This window comes from Schistocerca nitens, chromosome 3 (genome assembly GCF_023898315.1).
Source record: "Schistocerca nitens isolate TAMUIC-IGC-003100 chromosome 3, iqSchNite1.1, whole genome shotgun sequence".
In the NCBI taxonomy this organism is placed as follows: Eukaryota; Metazoa; Arthropoda; class Insecta; order Orthoptera; family Acrididae; genus Schistocerca; species Schistocerca nitens.
The window spans coordinates 587306322-587331094 of NC_064616.1; the positions used below are offsets into that span (position 1 = coordinate 587306322).

The 24773-nt window shown below is 41.1% G+C and overlaps 1 protein-coding gene across 2 annotated transcripts in view; it reads right to left on the reverse strand.

The window, feature by feature from the left end:
- Positions 1-1884: 1884 nt before the first annotated feature.
- The window catches only part of LOC126249668 (IDLSRF-like peptide), a 221832-nt gene continuing 198943 nt past the window's right edge, over positions 1885-24773 (reverse strand). The window contains exon 4 of one of the 2 annotated variants that reach the window (XM_049951350.1): positions 1885-5466. In XM_049951350.1, the coding sequence (XP_049807307.1) occupies positions 5273-5466 (194 nt within the window). In that variant the 3' untranslated portion in view covers positions 1885-5272. The remainder of the gene's footprint in view (positions 5467-24773) is intronic. The other variant, XM_049951349.1, reaches the window with a different exon arrangement.

The following is a 24773-nucleotide window of genomic DNA, read 5'->3' on the forward strand; positions in this document are numbered from 1 at the left end:
ACTTAGCAACGTTATTTTTAATCCTGCTTCCTACTCCCGTTCATGAGACAAAATGCTTTGTGCCTGCTGCTTTGATGCCATTCCTGCGCATTACCGACATTGTTAAGCAGTTGTTCAGTAATGCTCAACGGTGCACTTACACACAAGGCGTCACGCGCAGCAACACTGTAGAGGTGACTTGCGATTAGCTCGCAGCGGCAAGTGTGTCAGAAATTATATCTCAGATTGTTTCGAAATTGACAGAAGATTACTTTGTGTTGCTCATTACAACAGAAGACCTGGAAAAACCTTTTGCACATGTACATAACATAATAACGGTAAGCATGAAACACATATAGTCCGCCATAAACAGTGCGCATTGCTTATTTAGAAGAAAAGAGGCTGCCATGGGGAGAAGGGTGTGTGCCAATAGTATCATGTTGAAATTCGCTGACCAATTTCAGTTTTTTCCATGATCTTTATTGAAATCTAAACATTCTTCCAGGAATAGATGAATGAAAAGGCGATTGGCAAAGAAACGGAAAGTTACAGGACGACTTTCACCCATGTTAACAAATACAGTTCCTGAATTCTGTCTTTTATTGAAAATTTTAGTGGAATATTCATAATAGCACGTGCAGAGATATCCAGTTTCTCATGTGTGAGAAAGAGCTGTTGCCAATAAAGATTTTGTTTCTAAACCTTCTTATTTCCCTCTGTATCAATGAATGAGGTTATTGACGGTTACGTAATGTTTTCCTGTGGAATAACTCCAGCATGCTCTTCTTTCCGTGTTATACTGTATGGTGTTCAGACACATTTGAAAACTATTTCTAGGCCCAATTTTGTGTCTTTCATGGCAAGCCATCCTAGGCTTACATTACAGCAACATAATGACCGGCCGCACACGGCTAGAGCTTCTATTCCTTGTATTTGTGATTGAAAATAACTACATTGGCCAGCAAGGTCGTCGGCTCTCTCCCAGATGACAACTTTGGGTGCACTATGGACAATGCTCTCCAACCATCTTCAGATTTTGTCGATCTAATGCTCCAATTCGACAGACTTTTGCACGGTACCCCTCAAGTGGACATCCAACAACTCTGTCAATCAATGCTAAGCCAAATAACTGCCTGCATAATGGCTAGCGGTGGGCGAACGCGTTACTGACTTGCTCAGTTCGTGAAGCTTTTTCTCTTGAATAAGTAATCCATTTCTTCTGAAACTATAATTATTTGCTTGTCTGTACACGTAAATCACATCTAGCGATTTCTGTCCCATTTAGATAGTTGATTCGTGGTGCGTCGAATTTCTTGACAGGAAAGAATTTGGCAAGGAATCATTGAAACAGTTGCAGATTTAAAAGAACGAAAAATACAGGCGTAAGACGCTACTAAGTGCCATAAAACCGCACTATCTGAACCCATAACTATTCTCGATATTTACGTTGGGACACACTTGGTTTCCATGCTCTAGAAAATTTTATTTGTAACCTCTGTTACAATCATTCGTTTTGTGTTGTTCAAACTGCCTACAAGCTTAGCATTTCAATGATTTTGGCTACAGCCATGGACATTTTCTGAACAGAAATTTTTTACTAACTAGTCTCGTCGTCCTATACGCCGCACCATCACACCGTGGGAAGGGGTGCTACTAACTTGACGCCATCTGCAGCAAATATATTGTTTCTCTCTCACCCAATGATACATCCTTTTTACAATCTTACAATTTCCTGCAAGAGTCCAGAACTTCAGTGATGACTGATGACACATGAGGATAATACTGAGTGAATACATGAAGGAAGCAGAGCTAGCGCATTTGCTAAAAATTTAGATTCTTTATTCATAAGACTTAAATGTCACAATGAACAAAACTGACAATTATATGTAATTTAAATATTGTGGAAAATGTTTTGTATTATTTATTCTCATTTATAACATCCCTTTCAAATCTTAAACGTCCTTATTTAATCGTTACTAAGAATTCTGAATATTCGTGTTACACATAATGTGAAATTTACAACAGACATCATCTTGCAAACACTTTTAAACACACTGGAGGAAAACTGGAATTAATGTTGTTCCCAATTCTGTTTATAATTAGAAATATAAATGAGTTCAGAATAATTTTAGCATATTACACGATTTATTTTCAAAAAAAATATATTTTATATGTTGGTTTTATTTTAAATTAAATCTAAATTGGTATTTCTCCATGCACCCAAGTACCTTCGAAGTAGAATTCTGCTAAGCGCATTTCCATTCATAAACGTCATTGTTAATGATACGAAAACGTCACTGAGATGTGTTTGGTATGTGCTGGGAAGGGGAAGACAGAGTAAGGAGCTAGAAAATTAATTAGTGCCTTGTTGTTCATCAATAAAATTCTAAATCAGAAGAGGGATAGTACACAGATTACGCAATGTACTAGATGTTGGATTGTGTCAGGTCGTTATCTAGATTTGAATTAAAAACTTCAAAAATATACATACGTAAAATCATGTTCATTCCATCTTCTGATTAATTAAAACAGTGCTTCTGACATATTTACTTCTGCCAGTCTTGATTCAATCCTGAAAGGAAGTTATTTCCTTACGGTGATGATTTATGGATTAAACACAGCACAAGCAGGCTAGTTAATAAATAGATTATCTTTTAAAGAATGATACACACATTTCCTACGAAAGTTTCAGTTAAGGTTCGTTTGAAATATAGTCATTAGTCATGTTATAATTAGAATACATTTATCTACATACATTGGCTTATAATTGTTAGTGCCAGTACACTCAATAAATTACAAGTGGAAAAGAAATAACATCGAAGAACAAGCACACATATATACAGTCACTTTATAATTAATTGGAGATACAGTACAGTTTATCGTAAGAGTGACCTTCAAATATCAAACCAAAATAACATTATTATAAGTATCTGGCTACTGCCAGTTGAGGTTAGTAGTAAGCAGCTCTTCTTTGGTTATACATTTCATAAAGGACATACGCTGGGTATGGATCAAGTTTGGTTATCCAAAAGACTGGAAACTGTCTTTCTTTCCTTCAAGGTAAAATGGGTCGCATATTCACTCTAATCTTTTACTCATGTGGGAGATCAAGGCTGGTTAACTATGTAGTTAACAGCACACAGGATCAATGGATAACAGCTAATGCTAGAAGATATCTTGGATTAGTTCCTAATGCGATTTGAATGTTATTACGAACATGAGCTAATACAGTTTCTATTAATAGATGTAATGTGCGGGATTGTATCATAGTGGTTAAATTTCTGATTTTCACAATTAATCATGTAACATGTAACGTAAATCGCCGAGTTTTCATTAAAATTCTTAGACACAGTGTAGAGCTGATGAAGCAAAGAAAATGTGAAGTGTATAGTGTCTACGTTACATCTACTGCTTTAAACTTTCTGTGTTGCGGAACTACAGCAAAGTAAAAAATAAAGAGTGTGATACATTCACTTTTCAGTTTGAAATATCATATCAGCTTCCCAGTTTTTTCTGACAGAACACGTATTGTCCTTACAGAAAAATTCTTAAAATCAAAAGATCTGATGAACATGACATTCCTAAACAAAAGTAACTCTACACGAATATACAGTTAAGATACATGTTCTACATGGTTAGCAGTCAATGTTCCTCTCTTATGTTTTGAGAATATTCTCCAAAATGTACATAACGTAAAATATGCTACTTTATGGTAGCGATTTCAGTTCTTCCTGTTCTACAAATCACAGCCAGAACACAATAAAACGAACATGCTTGTTTCACGTTCAAGCTTTGTCATTCTACTCAAAGGGAACATTACCATGGCTAGAGATATTACTCTAGAGATAAACATTCCAGTGATCTATTTCATGTGTCTTTACTCACACAGAAGGATTCATGGACGTTTGTACTACACATCCTTTACAGTTATGTTCAAATGACATGAAGAATTAAGGCTATAACTGTACAGTTAGAAGGTACCACATGCATGCACTTAATACATATTTCTGATACGATAAGCGTGACATCTAGATACACATTAGTTACTAAGAACGACTACACACATAATGGCCACAGCAAAGATATTCATAATAATTGTGAACTTGAGTAGACTTCCAGACAATGGATGATTAGGATGATACATGATACATTATATTGATAGACGTCACTAGACGATAAGTTATTTTGAATAGATCTTCATGGAGACAAGGAAACTAAGACATTTCCATTATGCCATATTTACAAAGCGTGACAACTTTGGCAGAGGTCACTCCTTAAGTGTATCAAATCATTAGGACACCCTTTTCCAGTGTAGAAGAAAACGACTGATACAATTATAAGAGAAATATCATTGACAATCTTAGTAATACGCACCAGAGAGGAAATCAGTTACGTGACCTGTCAGTAGAGTATCTCAGTGCAGAAGGACCACGCAGTTATATAATTTTAGATGTGGTGTTCAGCATGTTAATCACATTACTCATTCCTACGTGTATAAAACTACAACAAATAGAATATGTAGTGCCGGCTGGTGGATGTTTTCCAAAATCATCACCGAACTATGGTAACATTTACAATACAAAGAGGTAAAAGCAATTTATCCTGTTCTGGCGATACTTTCATACGGTAAGGATGTGTTTATCTGTGTGAAACAAACATCTCATGACGGAATGTGTTTCTGATATGGATTTTTTATAGTTCACCTTCTTGACCTCTATGATGTACTATTTCTGGTTACATTGGGTAATCGAAATGCATTATTGCAGTAATGTGTGCAACATGGTGCGTACTTCAAATTCTGGCATAAAACACCACGTCAGTGTTTCTCAACCCGAGATACAATAGGGACATTTTCACAATAAAATTGCAATGTAGAAATATATTCTAAGACAGGACCGCATACACCTTTATTATAAAGTAAATAACAAGGTGAAATTACCTTAGTCCCACACAGTTTTGTTTTCCACTACATGTTACATTAATTATGAAAAGGTAAAAGCATAGAAACTGTTATAATCATGCATGGTGATTTATTACAACCTCTATTTGTAAAATAATTTTCAACGACTTTTATAACTCTATGTATTACACATTGTAACAATTTTCTGAAGAGGAGAATATTAGACAACTAATTTAAAGATATGTTTCATGAGTTACAGCAGGCTATTAATACGTGAAGCATAGGAGTCTAAGTATGTTTCGAAACAGTATATAGAGGAAAATTTAGCATGTGGTGAGGTTGAGAAACGCCAAACACTGGTGGGGAGCCACTGTTGTGACACGGTAGGTCACTTCAATCCAAGAATCCGGTATTGACGAGCTTTTCCAGGAAGAATTTTACGTCGCCCAGCTCTGAGTCCTTTATTCCAAGACTCTTGAGCATTCCCAGATCGCCGTTCTCCACAGCCATGAAGACTGAGCGCAGGTGTTCCAAGTCCGATCTCATCAGATGTAGCGCCGCCCCGAAGTCCTCGATGGTCTGTGATTCTGAAATTACAAAAATACTGTTGTAACATTTGTTGTTCTCGACAGCAACAAGCACGAAAAATATTTGTTGTTGATTGCAAATGAACAGAAAAATATACGCGCTTAGTACTTAATATGATAACTTCATTTTATCTACTTTATCATATACTTCGAAAAGTCCATATACCAACATGTGACTTTTTGAATTTCCTAATTAATTAATTTACACCAGAGTGAGAAATTCTATCAAATGTTTCATAGCTTTATGCTGCACACAACACCATAAACAGTTGCATTGTGTTTATATCAATGAAAAATCAATCACTTTTCTAAAAGACTGAAGTAATTTTAGGGTTCAGGTTTACGTCGCCAACAAGATCATCACAAACGGAGTTCAAGGGGATTTTGTACACAGATAGGGCAGCAAATAGGCCTTGACATTTTCACAGGAACCTTCGGTCATTTGCCTTAAGTGATTTAGGGAAACCGTGGCATATTTAAATCTTGTTTGTGGGGATAGGGGGACCAGGATTGGGATATACTCGACAGGAATCTAGTTACTTAACGCTAGCGCCACTTTGGACAAACTCTCACATTATGAAAATTGAGTGCTACAGGCAGTATACAGCTCACCACTTTGTGTCAGAAGGCCCACATTAAATTAGTTTTGTATCACAGCTGTCATGGTTTGTAGATGCCTTTTTGCGTCCACGACGAGCTACATCATGAGTGATATTGACCTGAGGGATATATAGCATAGGTAATGCAAAACACCTGAGCAAATGCCATTTGAGCTGAGGTAGTCTACAGTTGCCCTGCTATTTACTTCTTTTGTGGACCATCAAGTAAACACTCCCTAAAAATAAAAACGAAAGGTAAGTACAATTTTTACATTCGTAGTGGGTGTGAAAGTGAACACTACATTAAAATAAACACAGTCTAATTTTTAAACCACTCTTTCGTGTTTTTGACATGACTTGATATAGAGTTTACAGAACCTAATATCTAAATAGCAACACTCGGTTTTACAGAATATGGGGAGAACGGAAACGTACTGAACACCTGTCTTGTTATTTGGAGGAACGAACTGAAGATGCGAGCGTTTCTTGGTGTTCAGTTAAAAGCATGAAACAGATCTATCACGTGTTGTAACATGTTTCGGAATTTCCAATCACATTTAAGAAATTAAAATAGCTTTCAATTTTATCTCTTTAGAAAGTACTATAAATCAAACTTTATGACGTTTATGTTGGTTTGAGATTGTTTTCGACTAGGATTTTACACTACTGCGATTTTTTTTCCGACGGAAGTATCCGCACAAGCTATAAGACCAGACTGTTATTTTGAAACTGCCGCTCACCCTGTCCTAGACTCTACTAGTTCAACGCTTGCTGTGTTACGGCAGGACTTTTGCATTTCAAAAATGTGTGGCGATACTACAGACAGAAGGATGAAGTAGTGGATTTTTGTAGAAAACTCGCGTGGGACAGCGAACGGTTGTTTATGATTGTTAAGTGTGGAGCTAATGCATCAGCATACACTGAAAGAACCTAATTGGCATACAGTCTGGACCAGAAGACTTTCTTTTATTAAGTGATTTAAGTTGCTTCACTACTCCGGGGATATTTACTTCTACGTTACTCACGTTGGCAGCTATTCTCGATTCGAATTCTGGAATATTTACTTCGTCATCTTTTGTGAAGGCTTTTCAGAAGGCTGCGTTTAGTAACTCTGCTTTGGCAGCACTGTCTTCGATAGTATTTCCATTGCAATCGCGCAGAGAAGGTTCTGATTGTTTCTTTCCGCTAACATACTTCACATACGACCAGAATCTATTTGGATTTTCTGGCAGGTTTTGAGACAAAATTTAGTTGTGGAAAGTGTTACAAACATCTCGCATTGACGTCCGCGCTAAATTTCGAGCTTCTGTAAAAGATCGCCAATCCTAGGGATTTTGCGTCTGCTTACAGTTGGTATTTTTGTTTCGTTGTTTCTGCAGTAGTGTTCTGAACCGTTTTGTGTACCAAGGAGGATCAGCTCCGTAGTTTGTTAATTTGTTTGGTATAAGTCTCTCAATTGCTGTCGATACTATTTCTCTGAATTCAAGTCACATCTGGTCTACACTTATATTATTAATTTGGAAGGAGTGGAGATTGTCTCTCAGGAAGGCGTCAAGTAAATTTTTATCTACTTTTTTGAATAGGTATATTTCTCGTAATTTTTTGGAGGATTTTGGGATTACAGTATTCAATCTCGCTACGACAACCCTGTGCTCACTAATCCCTGTATCCGTTTTGATGTTCGTTACTAACTCAGGATTATTTGTTGCTAAAAGGTCAAGTGTGTTTTCACACCCGTTTACTATTTTCGTGGGCTCATGAACTAGCTGCTCCAAATAATTTTCAGAGAATGCGTTTAGCACAATTTCGCATGATATTGTGTGTACCTCCGGAATTAAACAACTATTTTCGCCAATATATCGAGGGTAGTTAAAGTCACCACCAACTAGAATCGTAATAGTCGGGTACGTGTTTGAAATCAGACTCAAGTTTTCTTTGAACCTTTCAGCAACAGTATCATGTGAATTGGTAGGTCGGTAAAAGGATCCAATTATTATTTTAATACTTTTGCCAACAATGACCTCTGCGCATACCAACTCACAGGAACTATCTACTTCAATCTCGTGACAAGATAAACTACTTCTAACAGCAACAAACACGCCACCACCAACCGTATTTAGCATATCCTTTCGGAACATCCTTAGGTTCTTCGCAAAAATTTCGGCTAAGCTTATCTCTGGCTTTAGCAAGCTTTCAGTGCCTAAGACGATTTGAGCATTAGTGCTTTCTATTAGCGCTCGGAGCTCTGGTACTATCCCAACACAGCTACGACGGCCGCGCGGGGTTAGCCGAGCGGTCTCGGGCGCTGCAGTCATGCACTGTGAGGCTGGTCCCGGCAGAGGTTCGAGTCCTCCCTCGGGCATAGATGTATGTGTTTGTCCTTAGGATAATTTAGGTCAAGTAGTGTGTAAGCTTAGGGACTGATGACCTTAGCAGTTAAGTTCCATAAGATTTCACACACACACACACACACACACACACACACACACATACACACACACAGTTACGACAATTTACAACTGTTATACCTATGGTTTCTGTACCTTCGTTCTTCCTGTGTTCGGCCTGCGCCCTTTGTGACTGAAGCCCTTCTTGTGTTTCCCCAGGACACTCTAACCTAAAAAACCGCCCAGTTCTCTCCACACAGCTCCTGATATCCGTGTAGCCGCCTCCTGCATATAGTGGACACCTGACCTATTCAGCGTAACACGTAACCCAACCACCCTTTGGCGCAAGTCGAGGAATCTGCAGCCTACACGTTCGCAGAACTGTCTGAGCCTCTGATTCAGAGCTTCCACTCGGCTGTGTACCAGAGGTCTGCAGTCGGTCCTGTTGACTATGCTGCAGATGGTCAGTTCTACTTTTATCTTGCAAGCAAGACTGGCTGCCTTTACCACTTCTGTTCGCCGCTCGAAACCAGAGAGAATATCTTCTGATACAAAGCAAGACACATCATTGGTACCGACGTGAGTAACCATTTGCAGTTGGCTGCAGCCTGTGCTCTTCATGGCATCTGGGAGGACCCATTCCACATCTGAAATGTCCCACCTGGTATGCACACGGAGTTCACATTGGTTTTCTTTCCCTTCTTGGCAGCGATTTCCCTAAGGCCGGTATTACACTATCAAATTTCTTTGTCAAAGATTTGATCAAAGATGTGATCAAATATTCCGTCAAATATATTTGACAAAGATCTTTGACGTAGTGCCAGAAGGGGTATTACACTGTCATCAAATTTTTCGTCAAAGTTCAAGATGGCTGACAACAACTTGTTATTAACCGCAGCAGTTGCACTTACCGCAATTACATTGTGTGCACATGCGGAAAAGATGTGAGGGAAAAAAAGTAACCATACATACAAGGTTGTCAGTCTTTAATTCCTGGGATTACAAGTTGATAATAAATTCAGTTGGGAGGAGCACACCACAGAACTGCAGAAGCGCCTTAACAAATCTGTATTTGCAATTCGAGTGTTAGCAGACATAGGCAACATAAAAATGAAAAAGCTTGCGTACTTTGCCTACTTTTATTCCATAATGTCGTATGGTATAATATTTTGGGGTATATCGTAAAGTCAAACAAAAGTTTTCAGAATCCAAAAGTGTGTAATACGTATTATTTGTGGAGTAAATTCACGGACGCCCTGCAGAAATCTCTTCAAAGAACTGGGTATACTAACTACTGCCTCTCAGTATATTTTCTCCTTAATGAAATTTGTCCTAAATAATATATCTCTTTTTCCAACAAACAACTCAGTTCAGTTCATAAATACAATACCAGGAACAAAAATGATCTGCACAAGGACTTAAAAGCACTTACTTTAGTTCAAAAAGGGGTCAGCTACTCAGGAACACTCATGTTCAGTAATTTGCCAGCAAACATAAAAAATTTAGTTACAAATGAAGATCAGTTTAAAAGAAGCCTGAAAGACTTACTACTGGCCAACTCCTTCTACTCCATTGACGAAATTTTTCATAGAAACGAATTATGTATTTATTCATACTATTAGTATTGTTATTTCAGCTTAAAAAAAATTTATGTGTTCCACATCCACGAGGATCTCCTCAGCACGGATCTATGGAACGAAAAACTAATCTAATCTGGGTGAAGCCGTGGGTTTTACGACGACACGATGAAAGCATTCGAGAAAACTTGTTACGTGAGCTTACAGTGGAAGACGTCAAGTCATGCATTAATTACTTAAGAATGGACGAGCATTCATTTCTGTATGTGCTCAGTGAAGTGTATCCTCATATCACAAATCACAATATTCACTCAAGAACTGCTACATCTTCAGAAGACAGGCTCACTGTAACACTCCGATTCCTTGCTACAAGAGAGGGTTATGTTAGGTTAGGTTAGGTTAGGTCTCCAATCTTCTTAATCTATTTTTGTATTCAGGGTGCCTCACGTTGTAAAGCGCCTCATCAGCTTCATACATCTCTATTAATTTTGTAGTTGTCGGCACACACCAATTGTATTTACTGGCAATGTTTATAAAAACACTACAGACGACAGAATGCTGTAGCGATGCTAGTGCTCCATGTGGTAACATGTCACATTGCAGTGAACAGAAGACAAGCCATTTCTTTGATCAAATCTACAGCGAGGCCCTAGATTTGATCAAATATTGGACGACATTTGACAAAGTCCCTATTACACTATTAAATATCTTTGACAAAGTTATTGGACAAGTTATTGGACAAAGAAATTTGATAGTGTAATACCGGCCTAAGGGACAGCATAACGCGCCTAACGATGGAGCTCCCAACTATCAATAATCCCACCCTTTGTGATTGTCCGGATCTTGCACTCTGAGAGGTTTCCTCTGTAACAGGACAGGCGAGCATCTGTCTCAGTGACAATGTCAGCTGCAGACAGCACCTGGAACCTGTTTGTCAGACAAAGCGGGGAGGCCTTACGTGCGGCCGCTTGGAAAGCCTTTCACCGCCTGCTACGCCCCAGGGCCCATTCGACCACAGGTGAGGGGCCAGACTCAGTGCGTGCAGTAACTGTGCTGGCCACCGGTGAGGACCGATCGGAGGACTCTGACGTGCTGGACGTCCGTTGGATCCCCACGGACGGCCTACAACAGTGGTGCCCATCCACTGCGGCTTCAGGCTGTGTAACCGAGGCCATCAGAGCCTGAAGCTGAGAGCGAAGTGTTACCAACTCGGCTTGCATCTGCACACAACAATCGCAGTCCCTGTTCAAACTAAAGACTGTGGAAAAATAAACTCTGCAGATGAACGGACTATCAGCAAGTGCAGCGCGACTCTACTGTAGACCCTGACGAAAACGCACAAACTGTGTCTAATAAATTAGATTAATACGCAGAGATTCAAAAACCTAGCTACCGAAGCAGTCAGGTGAAACTAAATAATTCGCCCCTGATTAGGAATTTGTAATATGTCACAAAACAGGTTTACTTTCCGACGCAAACGAAAACGCGAGAACTGTGGCTATTAGATATTAAATAAACACGCAGAAACTCAAGAAACTAAATTATTAAAGCACACAGATGGTATTATCAAATTCGCTTCTGGTTAGGAACTCGTAAAAGTCACAAAATCGGTTACGTCCCTGCTGCTGCTTGTATCTCGGCCGGCTACTTCTGCCTGACTGTTGCTTAGTTGTTTAGTTAGTTTCATGTTCCATGGATCATTTTGCACAATGTATCGTAATGATGTGGAGCGGGTCATTTTACATTCACTCTCCAAAATAATTTATAAATAGGGCTACATACTAAAATTTTGTAAAATTTTTTATTCATAACATACATATGTGAGTTAGTAACTCCTACACCCCACGTTTTTACACATTACAATAACAGAAATTCTTCTACGGAACAGAAGCAGTTATCAAGGAGAAACATTATCAATTTGTTTTCAAATTTTATTTTGCTGTCTGTCAGGCATTTTGTGTCACTGGTTAAGTGGCCAAAAGCTTTAGTTGCAGCAGTGTACAAATCTTTTTGTGAAAAATACAGCCTTAATGTTGCATTAAGGATGTAATTTTTCTTTCTGGTATTGTAATTATGTACATAATTGTCCATTTCGAACTGCAGTGTATTACTTACAACAAACTTGGTGAGGGATGTAAATATGAATATAATGTGGAGCAGCAGTCAGAATGCAGAACTCTTCAAAAAGATGTCTACCAGATGATCATGGTGAACACCGCATATTATTTTTATAGCACATTTATAAACAATGAAGACTTTCTATCTTAAACTTGAGTTACCCCAGAAAATTAATCCATATGAAATAACTGAATGAAAATATGCACGATATGTCAACTTACTGGTTTTTCTCTACCCAAGATTTGCAGTGATTCTAAGTGCAAATGTGGCTTACCCAGGCTGTTTCAGGAGTTCCAAAATGTGCTTTTCTCAATTGAAATTCTCATCAATATGGGCACTTAAGAATTTTGAAATTTCCTATTCGTTCCATTCATCCTAACCAGAGGGGATCCATTCATTTTGTAGTAGCAGACATTATATTATAAGGAGACTCTAAACCAATTTACATGACCTTTAAGAGCAAGATAAAAACGTCTTTTCTAGACAAAGAAAGATGTTGTTTCTGGGGAAGAAACACTCTCCTTATGTGTTAATGTACTTGCCCTTTAGGCCAGTGCATCTCGTCCGACGTATTTCGTTGATCAAGAGATGTGGCGCAGTAGTTTTGGGTTGCCGTTCTGGGCATCTCCGCCCGATTGCCCATATTTAAATATTTTGTGATTTCCCTAAATCGATTAAATGTTGTGATGGTTCATGTGAGGAGGACAAAATTTCCTTCCCATGTTTTCCAATCTTTGTGTGTGCTCTGTCTCAAGCAACATTGTCGTAGTAAATATTTTGAGACCGATGTTTCCTTCCCTATTATGTCCCGTGAGTACACTCATCCCCAGAAATATTGTTGTGGAAGATATATAGTTATACGCAAGACGCTCCGTAGAATATAAATTTTTGTTTTTTATGCTACTGCCACAGCAGTATCAACCCCACGGTCATCTTGAGCGACATCTGCATCAAAGAAGACAAAATACGTTTACAGTACGTTAATATCTAGCGCATAGACTTCTGTATCAGTTAATGTGACTGCTTTCTTTTTCTCATAACATTATAAACTCACTTCACGCACCGATTTTCAGTTAGTTACACCTTAAAGAACAAAAACACACAGACACACAAATAAAATAATGCCTATCAATTCTTCACGCCGCCTAAAATGTCAACCTGCTAAATATTTTAGACGAAATAAAAATTTTAACTTATATGGGGGAACATCCTAACATTATATTGAGCTAAAAGGGAGACATAAGAAAAAGTCATCGAAAATTTCACCGATATTCTTGTAAACCTATAGTCGTTAAGTATGTTTCTTTGTTCTAGATAGTTCAGCAATACGAATGAAAAAAATCAGAAATGAAATTGTATAGTCTATGGTACCAACAACTCACAAATAACCTACGGATGCAACGGACGTTGACTTTACCGAGTGCACAACATCAAAATTCATATACTGATTACGACGGTTCTTATACGGATAATTACATGAGTGTTATTAGCAGAATGTAAGTAAAAACGTGATTTGTTAATGAATAGTATCTTGTGAAAATAGCTATACGCTAGAGATAAAATACTGTTCAGGTAGCTCGTACGAAACACATAAAATACGACTACTATCAAACGGTAAATAAAGAAATATGTTAAGCGGGTGAAAAACAAAGCTAGTTGAACATATTTTACGTGGCTTACGTAGATTTCTACCTCACGATTTCAGAAAACCAATATTCTGTAGAATTTATGCAGAAGCTGAATGTAAGAGACGGGACCTTAGAGTGAGAGACACTGAGCAGGCGGCTCTTCCTGACATGATAGCAGATTTGCTCGCCACAGGGGTCTGTATTTCACAGCGTCGCACTGCCACCTCGCCGGAGTTGGCCAGCTCTGGAAAAGTTGTCTCCCTGGGGTGGGAGTCTCCCTGGGGAGCGGCGCACTTCACGACACAGTTGCTTGCCTCCCCCCTGCATTCTCCGGGGATGGCATTCCGCCTGGACACAATAAGGGAGCAAACCGTTGACCTTCCCTGTACAGTTTCATTTCAGCTCTGTTCACCACATGTTGAGAACATCAGAGAATTTTGTAATTTAAGAATATGAACATTGTATACTCGTTTTGAACAGTACATTGTAATTATCATGTTATTGTGGCGTTCAAGACGTATTCTGGTTTGCTGCATCTCTGCACGATAGTCTACCCTTTGAAAACCTTTTCATTTTTGCATGTCTATTACTACCTACATATATCTGACCTAAGTGCTGTATTCAAGTCTTAATATTCCTCTACCGTTTTTACCCCCACATTTTCCTCGATTGCCTAAATTACGATTCCTTGATGGTCCAAGATGAATCCTATAAACTTTTACTCATGTTGTGCCATAAGTTTCACACCATTTCGATACGCTACATCTTTATTAGTAACACGACCTCCCCATCTTATCTTTGCGGCATTATCCTGTAGCTCGACAGTTCAAAACTGCTTATCGTCCACGTTCCATTTTCGTATAAGATTACACTCCACCCAAACACTTTGTGAAAAGACTTCTCAACACTTGTATTTATAGCTGATGTAAATAAATTCGTGTGTAATGTTAAAAAAATTTCACAAATTGTATCTTTACAGTGTGACGATTATACAAATTCCAGATAGATTAAGACTCCTTGGTGGACTACCAGTAAAAATTGAACCCTTGAATCTGATGTGAAATGTTGCCGACTGTGGAGTTCAAGCAGCTCTCACAAAACGTCTTCAGCAGTATACTTCTGCACTCTTCTAAGTTCGAAATGCGTAGATCTTCCCCTACAGGCCTACATTACAGATGTCACTCACTGCTCTCAGAATTGCATAATGCGTAAACACATTGCCCGCGATAAGCAAGTGTTTGAGTTTCATTCCCGATACGACACAAAGTTTCAATGTCAGTTAGTAGATTACCCTCAAACAATCAGTTTCAAACATGATGAGTTTTAGTATTTATCACCTGGCAAAGAAAAAAATGGTTCAAATGGCTCTGAGCACTATGGGACTTAACATCTGAGGTCATCAGTCCTATAGAACTTAGAACTACTTAAACCTAACTAACCTAAGGTCTTCACACACATCCATGCCCGAAGCAGGATTCGAACCTGCGACCGTAGCGGTCGCGCAGTTCCAGACTGAAGCGCCTAGAACCGCTCGGTCACTGCGGCCGGCGGCAAAGCAAACTAACGCCCTAAAAGTATAGCACCATTCGCTAGTGTTCGCCTGGGAGAGAATGAGACGAAAGTAGCTATAGCGTACACTTCGGTATTCTTATAAGTTTGGGCTGAACTATTTGTGAGTGTTACATTTCTAACGATCTCCACCAGTTGTACACAGTTTATTTTTTGTGGGTCAATATCTTTAAATATTTCCAGAAATAACTGTTCCACAGCTACGGTTTTTCACTCATAAGCCAAAACGTTATAACCACTGTCCACCGTGGCGTTTGACACCGCCTGGTAGCGTTTCAGGCACGTGACGCGGTAACAAAAGTATGTAAGTGGAGCAGACACAGGCGGGGGATCACCGTAGCGAATATTTGGGCTCCAAATGGGGAAATACCTTGAGATAGACGACTTTGAAAAAAGGTAGATTATTATTATGCAGAGACAGTGAACGAGCATCACGCAAACGACGAAGCTTGGTCGAATGTTCACGTGCTACGTCGTGAGCATCTACAGAAAAAGGTGAAGGACAGTGAAACTACAACTAGGCGCTAAATGGTTGGACGTCCACGGCTCTTCGCAGAAAGTGGGGTTCGGAGGCTTGTCTGCTCTGTCAAGCAGCATAGATGGTAAAGTGGGAATGAGCGTATGGCATCGTTGGCCGGGAGGCCCCATTCGCCCGGCCGCATTCAGGGAAGTTCGGCCGCTAAGTGCAAGTCTTATTTAAGTCGACGTCACATTGGGCGACTTGCGCGCCGGTAATGAGGATGAAATGATGATGCAGACAACACAACAACCAGTCCGCGAGTGGAGAAAATCTTCACCACGGCCGGGAATCGAACTATGTCCCGCTTGCATGGGAGGCGAGCATGTTACCACCGTGCTAAGCAGACGGACAGGATAGATGATGATCTATGGCATCTCTGCCGGAAGAGCACAATGATGGTGCACACACAAGTGTTTCGGAGCACACCATTCGTCGTACATTGTTGAACATGGAGCTCCACAGCAGACCACCCTTACGTGTTCACTTGCTGACACAACTAAATAGTAAGTTACGATTGGAGTGAGTACGGGACCATCTGGATTTGACCGTCGAATAATGGAAACTTCTCAGCTATTCGGGTGAATCACATTTTTGCTACACTAGATTTATAGTTGTCTCCACAAACGGCGTCATCGAGGTGAACGGCGACTCGAAACGTGCAGCGTGCCACGGACACAGGCTGGTGGGAGCAGTATAATGCTATGGAAGGTATTCTCCTAAGCTTGCCTGTGTCCTGTGGTAGGAATCGAAGGCACGCTGGCAGCTGCGAGCCACCTGCATCCCTTCATGCTTGATGTCATCCTTCAGCTGTATAGACGTCCGTGTGTCGGAGCCATAACCGTACTACATTAATTTGAGTAGTATTACAGTGAACTCACATTGATGTCTCCGAGACCAAATTCGCCTGATGTAAATCCTACGGGACACATCTAGGTCGCTATCGGGCGCCATCACAGCTTACACAAATCAGCGGCTCGGTATTTACGCGAATTACATGACCCTTGCGTAGACATCTAATGCCACACACCTTCACAAATCTACCAACAAACTGCCGGATCCCTGATACGCAGAACCAGTGATGTATTTCGTTCCAAAGACGGACAAACAAGCTATTAAGCAGGTGGTCAAAACGTTTTGGCTCGTAAGTATATTTCCTTGTTTGACCTCAACTAGTTTCAAGGCCTAACCCCTATTATTAGGTGCCCATGTTTGTTGAAGCTAGACGTAAGCTGTCATCGTATTACTCGGCAAACACAAGAATCAGAACATCTAACATGTGTCTGCTCCCTAGTTACAGACATAGAACCTTTGACTTAAGTGCTCGTTCACGAAATTAATTATGACAAAATAAACAAAGAAATAAAGTGTGATTCTTAACAGTTATTCCCAGTAGTAAATGAAAGCTTCTTTTCCGCCAGTACTGTTGTCCTTCAAAAACATAACAGAATATCTCAAGCATACCTCTTTGGGCTAGCTCTCCTGGAGTAAAGGAGGCTAGCCACAGCCTAAGGGTTGGTTTCACTCTTTAGTGCATAGCCTAAGGGTTGGTTTCAATCTTTAGTGGAGCGAAAGACTCACTCTGAAATTAAATGTTGATCTCCATTTTTTTCCACAAGACTCATTACACACTACAACGATGACTACATTTATTTACACTGTAACGTGCAAAAATTGTACGCTGTGTCTAAATAAACCACTTGTCTTTTGGATTCCGATGTCCCATCGTGCCGAAAAAATCAACTGTAGTGCGCTCTTTTTCTAGTTGCCTACTACCGTTCACACGTGATGATCCGTTTAACTTGGTACCTTTTACAGCCTAAATCTTTAAATAGAATAACTTTTCTGAGAACTTGATTGTCAATGAAGGATAATTTTGTGTGACAAAAGCTGTGAAAACTAGATGAGTTACTCTTAACAGTATGCTAGAAAATGATGTCTCATATTACACTTCTGAATATCGTTAAGTCCAGTACTTCTTATGATCATCTCATTTCTTCTTATTCGGGAGGACGACGGTTCAAACCAGCGCCAGGCCATCCTGATTTAGGTTTTCCGTGATTTCCCTTAGTCCATTAAGGCAAATGCCGGGACGGTTCCTTCGAAAGGGCACGGCCCGTTTCCTTCTCCGTCCTCTCCTAATCCGAGATTGTGCTCCGTCTCTAATGACCTCGTTGTTGACGGGACGTTAAACATTAATCTCTTCCTCCTCCTCCTTCTCATTTCTTCTTCTTATTCAGAACAGACCCTTGATCCCACTCATTTGGCGTCGTATCCTTTTTTCCAAAATTTACATGTAATCGATTTACTGAAATACGAGGTTTTGTTATCACGTTTCACCGCCTCCTAAGTTGCCAATGTCATGCTTTTCTCCCCCTTATGGTCAATGAATGTAATATTTGTAATAGGAAGCTGTTGTTACGGTCCACGTGGATATTTCCAGCGTCATTTTCTATTAATTCATTGTGAGTCAGAGGCAAAAACATGCACTAGTTAGAGCTGGAAAAAGAATGCATCCAGTTACGTTATAAAGTTAATTTGCTCTGCGGCCGGACTTCACTAGGCTTTGTCGAATAATTAATACTGTCCGCGAGGCATCCGCCATGAGAACGCACGACCTTCTGAGTGCAAAATCATGTACCGTTGTCCACCACACCGTAAAAACTTCACTCCCCCACGGAAAAAACAGTGCTGTTTTTGTCACTCTGAAGATGTGTATTCACAGGCGGGCTCGTCTGGCGAACTGGTTGAGAGGAGCGGTCGGCCACGCTCGACCGTCGCTGTATTGAGTTGCGTCTGCCCGTCTCAGTTCCACTTTCTACCCACGGACTCACACCACACTTATGGTGGCAGTTTTTATGTTCATTGCTACTTATCGACGGATCACTACGTCAGTAGCCCCTGTGATAAAGCTGACAAGGACGTTTATTTCGTTGAGTTATAATAAGACCACGTTGAATAGTACGTCTCATAATACTTACGACATCTTGCATCGGTGGAATGTCTTAAAGTGATTAACTGTTATCCATTATGATGACAAAGCCATGGTTTAGCCATATGCACATATGCAGATGACAGTAGTATTGCGTACACAAGGTATAAAAGGGCAGCAGCGTTTGCTTAGAGTTGTTAGTGCTAACACACAAGTAACATTGCATGAAATAACCGCCAAAATCAATGTGGGACTACAACGAACGTATTAGTTAGGACAGTGCGGACAAACTTGGCGTTAATGGACTATGGCAGCAGACAAACAACACGAGTGCCTTTGCTAGCGCCACGACATAGCCTGTAGTGTCTGTCCTGGGCTCTTCACCATATCGGATAAATCCTAGACGACTGGAAAACCGTAGCGTGGTCGGATGATACCGATTTCAGTTGGTAAAGCTGATGGTAGGGTTCCAGTGAGGCGCTGATCCCACGAACCACGTACCAGAGTTGTCAACGGGACACTGTACAAGATGATGTGGCTCCATAATGGTGTGGTCTGCGTTCACATGGAATGGAATGGTTATGCTGGTCCAGCTGAACCGATCATTGACTGGAAATGGTTATTTTCGGCTACTTGGAGACCATTTGCAGCCACTTATGCACTTCATGTTCCCAAATAACCATGGAATTCTTATGAATGACAATACACCACGTCGCCGGGCCACATTTGAACGCGACTGGGTTGAAGAACATCTGGACAGTTAGAGCGAATAATTTGGGCACCCTGGTCATCCGATATGAAAACCCCCGCAAGTTTATGGGACATAATCGAGAGGTCAGTTAGTGCACAATATCCTGCAACAGCAATGTTTTCGCAAATTACAGATGGCTATAGAGGCAGCTTGGTTCAGTATCTCTACAGCAGACTTCCCACGACTTTTTTTTGAGTCCACGCCACGGCGGGTTGCTGCATTGTGCCGTGCAGGAGGAGGTCTGACACTGTATTAGGAAGTATCTCATGACTCTTGTCTGAGCGTAAGTAAATGATATTAGCTGCAATAGAAATAAATATTGTTGTAAACTGGCAGATGTTTCGCCATCTAAGGTTTTTTGTCGAGAATAATGAATATTACATGTTACTAACAGTTGAGACTATGTCTCATAGATACACTACTGGCCATTAAAATTGCTACACCAAGAAGAAATGCACGCCGGCCGAAGTGGCCGTGCGGTTAAAGGCGCTGCAGTCTGGAACCGCAAGACCGCTACGGTCGCAGGTTCGAATCCTGCCTCGGGCATGGATGTTTGTGATGTCCTTAGGTTAGTTCGGTTTAACTAGTTCTAAGTTCTAGGGGACTAATGACCTCAGCAGTTGAGTCCCATAGTACTCAGAGCCATTTGAACCATTTTGAAGAAATGCAGATGATAAACGGCTATTCATTGGACAAATATATTGTACTAAAACTGACATGTGATTACATTTTCACGCAATTTGGGTGCATAGATCCTGAGAAATCAGTACCCATAACAACCACCTCTGGCCATAATAACGGCCTTGATGCGCCTGGGCATTGAATCAAACAGAGCTTGGATGGCGTGTACAGGTACAGCTGCCCACGCACCTTCAACACGATACCACAGGTCATCAAGAGTAGTGACTGGCGTATTGTGATGAGCCAGTTGCTCGGCCACCATTGACCAGACGTTTTCAATTGGTGAGAGATGTGGAGAATGTGCTGGCCAGGGCAGCTGTCGAACATTTTCTGTATCCAGAAAGATCTGTACAGGTCCTGCAACATGCGGTCGTGCATTATCCTGCTGAAATGTAGGGTTTCGCAGGGATAGAATGAAGGGTAGAGCCACGGGTCGTAACACATCTGAAATGTAGCGTCCACTGTTCAAAGTGCCGTCAATGCGAACAAGAGGTGACCGAGACGTGTAACCAATAGCACTCCATACCATCACGCCGGGTGATACGCCAATATGGCGATGACGAATACACGCTTCCAATGTGCGTTCACCGCGATGTCGCCAAATACGGATGTGACCATCATGGTGCTGTAAAAAGAACCTGGTTTCATCCGAAAAAATGATGTTTTGCCATTCATGCACCCAGGTTCGTCGTTGAATACACCATCGCAGGCGCTCCTGTCTGTGATGCAGCGTCAAGGGTAACCGCAGCCATGGTCTCCGAGCTGATAGTACATGCTGCTGCAAACGTTGTCGAACTGTTCGTGCAGATGGTTGTTGTCTTGCAAACGTCCCCATCTGTTGACTTAGGGATCGAGACGTGGCTGCTCGATCCGTTACAGCCGTACGGATAAGGTGCCTATCATCTCGAGTGCTAGTGATACGAGGCCGTTGGGACCCAGCACGGGGTTTCGTATAACCCTCCTGAACCCACCGATTCCATATTCTGCTAACAGTCATTGGATCTCGACCAACGCGAGCAGCAATGTCGCGATACGATAAACCGCAATCGCGATAGGCTACAATCCGACCTTTATCACAGTCGGAAACGTGATGGTGCGCATTTCTCCTCCTTGCACGAGGCATCACAACAACGTTTCACCAGGCAACGCCGGTCAACTGCTTTTTGTGTATGAGAAATCGGTTGGAAACTTTCCTCATGTCAGAACGTTGTAGGTGTCGCCACCAGCGCCAACCTTGTGTGAATGCTCTGCAATGCTAATCATTTGCATATCACAGCATCTTCTTCCTATCGGTGAAATTTCGTGTCTGTAGCACGTTATCTTCGTGGTGTAGCAATTTTAATGGCCAATAGTGTATATACAACGAGCATTGCTTAAGTAACGTTTAACGCGACAATAAAAATCATTTAATAATAACGTACCGAAAAACATGTCCATTAAAACCTGTTGTGGGATTTCGGGTTCTCATTCCCTGTCTTGACGTCAAAGAAAGAAAGGGAGTTTATTAGAGATGAAGTACTGAACACAGGGTAGTATCAGGCATTCGGCATCCTATGAGGAATCATCCTGGTGCAATTTACCTTAAGAAGAACGTAATTTGGAGTCCCGATCCCTGTCGTTCTGATTTAGGGTCTAGTTATGCTGTCGCGCGAAGTAGCCGTGTGGTCTAAGGCGTGTTGTCGCGGTTCGCGCGGCTCTCCCCATCGGAGGTTCGAGAACTCCCTGGAGCATGTGTCTGTGTGTGTTGTCCTTAGCGTAAGTTAGTTTAAGTTATATTAAGTAGTGCATAAGCCTAGGGACCGATGACCTCAGCAGTTTGGTCCCATACTCCTTACCACAAATTTCCATATTTCTACATCTACACTGATCTACCATCAGTCTCTTAAAGCGCTACTGCAAAACGTAACAGTATCCTAGAATGTACCGTAGGGTTACATTATATCAGAACACTAACCTACGTTACTGTTTCATCGTAGATTAATAGAAACGTTCCAGGCAGTTAGCTGATAATATTGAAGTAAGTTGGAGCCACCAGTTTACGGTTTTAAACTTCGATATATTCTCATTTTATCGGTTTCACATTATTTACCTGGATTTTGATGCTGCACACTCTTAACAGAAACTCGTCTGAATGTGTGACCTTGCCGTTCTCTGAATGGGAAGTGTGGTTAATTGTCACTGATTTAAAGTATTTATATGATAACACTAAAGTTTTCACTTACTGTAGAGAGTGAAATAACAGATTCTACAACAAGAAGTAAAATTCCACATAATCGGAGAAAGCCATAAAGAAGTAACAACTTGTCGCAAGTATGCAACAGGAAAGTTAGAACTTAGGCTAGATATAGGGGTAGACACTGAATATGAAAAATGACCAACACGAGAATTTCGCTCAATTTCTTATGGGAGACACTGAGCCATAATATTTTCTAACTACAATGACGTTACGGTAAACAAAGTTGATTCCTAGTTGGAGAGATAATAGAACAGAACCAGGTGCTACCATCACTTACAAGCCTGCAGTATTCGTACATCCTCGTTACTTCGTTACTGTCGGAGGACGACAGTTCCGCTGCACTTGTTTTGTCTAAGAACTATTTATAAGCTATTAATTTATTCGCTATGACTTCCATTAAAAATGACCTTAATAAAAAGTAACAGAAGAAACTTCCACTGAGGTGGCAAAAGTTACGAGATATCTCCTAATATCGTGTCGGACCTCCTTTTACCCGGCATAGCGCAGCAGCTCGACGTGGTGTGAACTCAAAAAGTCGTTGAAAGTGCCCTGTAGAAATTTTGAGTCATGCTGCCTCTATAGCCGTTCATAATTGCGAAAGTGTTGGCGGCGCAGGATTTTGTGTACCAAATGACGCCTCGATTGCGTTGCATAAATATTCGATGAGATTCATGTCGGGTGATCTGGGTGGCCAAATTATTCGCTCGAAATGTCCAGAACAATTATGGCCCGGTGATAATGGCGCACTGTTACCCATAAAAATTCCATCGTTGTTTGGGAACACGAAGTCCATTAATGGTAGCAGAGGGTCTCCAAATAGCCGAATATAACCATTTCCAGTCATTGATAGGTTCAGTTGGACCAGAGAACCCAGTCAATTCCATGTAAACACAGCCCACACTATTATGGAGCAACCACCAGCTTGCACAGTCTCTAGTTGGTAACTTGAGTCCATGGCTTCGTGGAGTCTGCGCCACACTCTAATCCCTACCATCAGCTCTTACCAACTGAAATCGGGGTTTATTTGTCCAGGCCACGGTTTTCCAGTCGTCTTGGGTCCAACTGATATGGTCACGAGCCCAGGAGAGCCGCTGTAGGAGATGTCGTGCTATTAGCAAAGGCACTCGCGTCGGTCGTCTGCTGCCCAGTAACGCCCACTTTCGCGGTACTCTTCCAACGGATATGTTCGCCGTGCGTGCCATACTGATTTCTGCGGTTATTTCACGCAGTTTTTCTTTTCTGTTAGCACTGACAACTCTACGCAAACGCCGCTGCAGTCGTTCGTTAAGTGAAGGCCGTCGGCCACTGCGTTGTCCATGGTGAGAGGTAATGCCTAAAAACTGGTATTGTCAGCACTCTCTTAATACTGTGGATCTCGGAATATTGATTTCTGCAACAATTTCCGAAATGGAATGTCCCATGCGTCTAGCTCCAACTACCATTCCGCGTTCAGAGCCTGTTAATTGCCGTCGTGCAGCGATAATCATGTCAGAAATCTATTCACATGAATCATCTGACTACAAATGACAGCTCCACCAATGTATTACCCTTTTATATCCTGTATTCGTGATGCTGTCATCTGTATATGTGCATATCCTTATTCCATGACTTTTTCCACCTCTGTGTAATAAGAATGGAAGAGAAATAACAATAATAAATATTGAGAGAGAGTGATTAGAAAGGTAAAAGTAAAGAATAAATTCATCATTACTACAGAAATACGTGGAGAAGATGAGAAATCTACGAAAGTGTTTTGAGTAACATTAAGTAATTTCAGTAGCTAGTGTACTCCTGATCAGCCGGCCTGAGTGGCCGAGCGGTTCTAGGTGCTACATTCTGGAACCGCGCGACCGCTACGGTCGCAGGTTCGAATCCTGCCTCGGGCGTGGATGTGTGTGATGTCCTTAGGTTAGTTAGATTTAAGTAGTTCTAAGTTCTAGCGGACTGATGACCATAGCAGTTAAGTCCCGTAGGTCTCAGAGCCATTTTGTACTCCTGATCCAGTCTCCTTTTCACTCTACCTTTGGGAGTCTCTTTGATCCAAAAGCAAATCGACAGCGTTGGCGAGTATTTGCCATTTAACCAGATGCGTACTAAGTGAGGTTCTGAAGGGCCATTCCGCCTTTTAGACTTGCCTTCGGATCCGAAGACCACTCGGAGAAGCTGACGGTCTACTAAACCTTTTTCTGTGCATTCCTGTCCTGATACTGAACCATTACCCTCCTCCACGGCATGTCATATCCTTCCGTCCTGGACATGCAGTAGTTGGTCTGCTTGCTCTCTTTTGGTTCTCTGTGAGAAGCTGAAGGTAA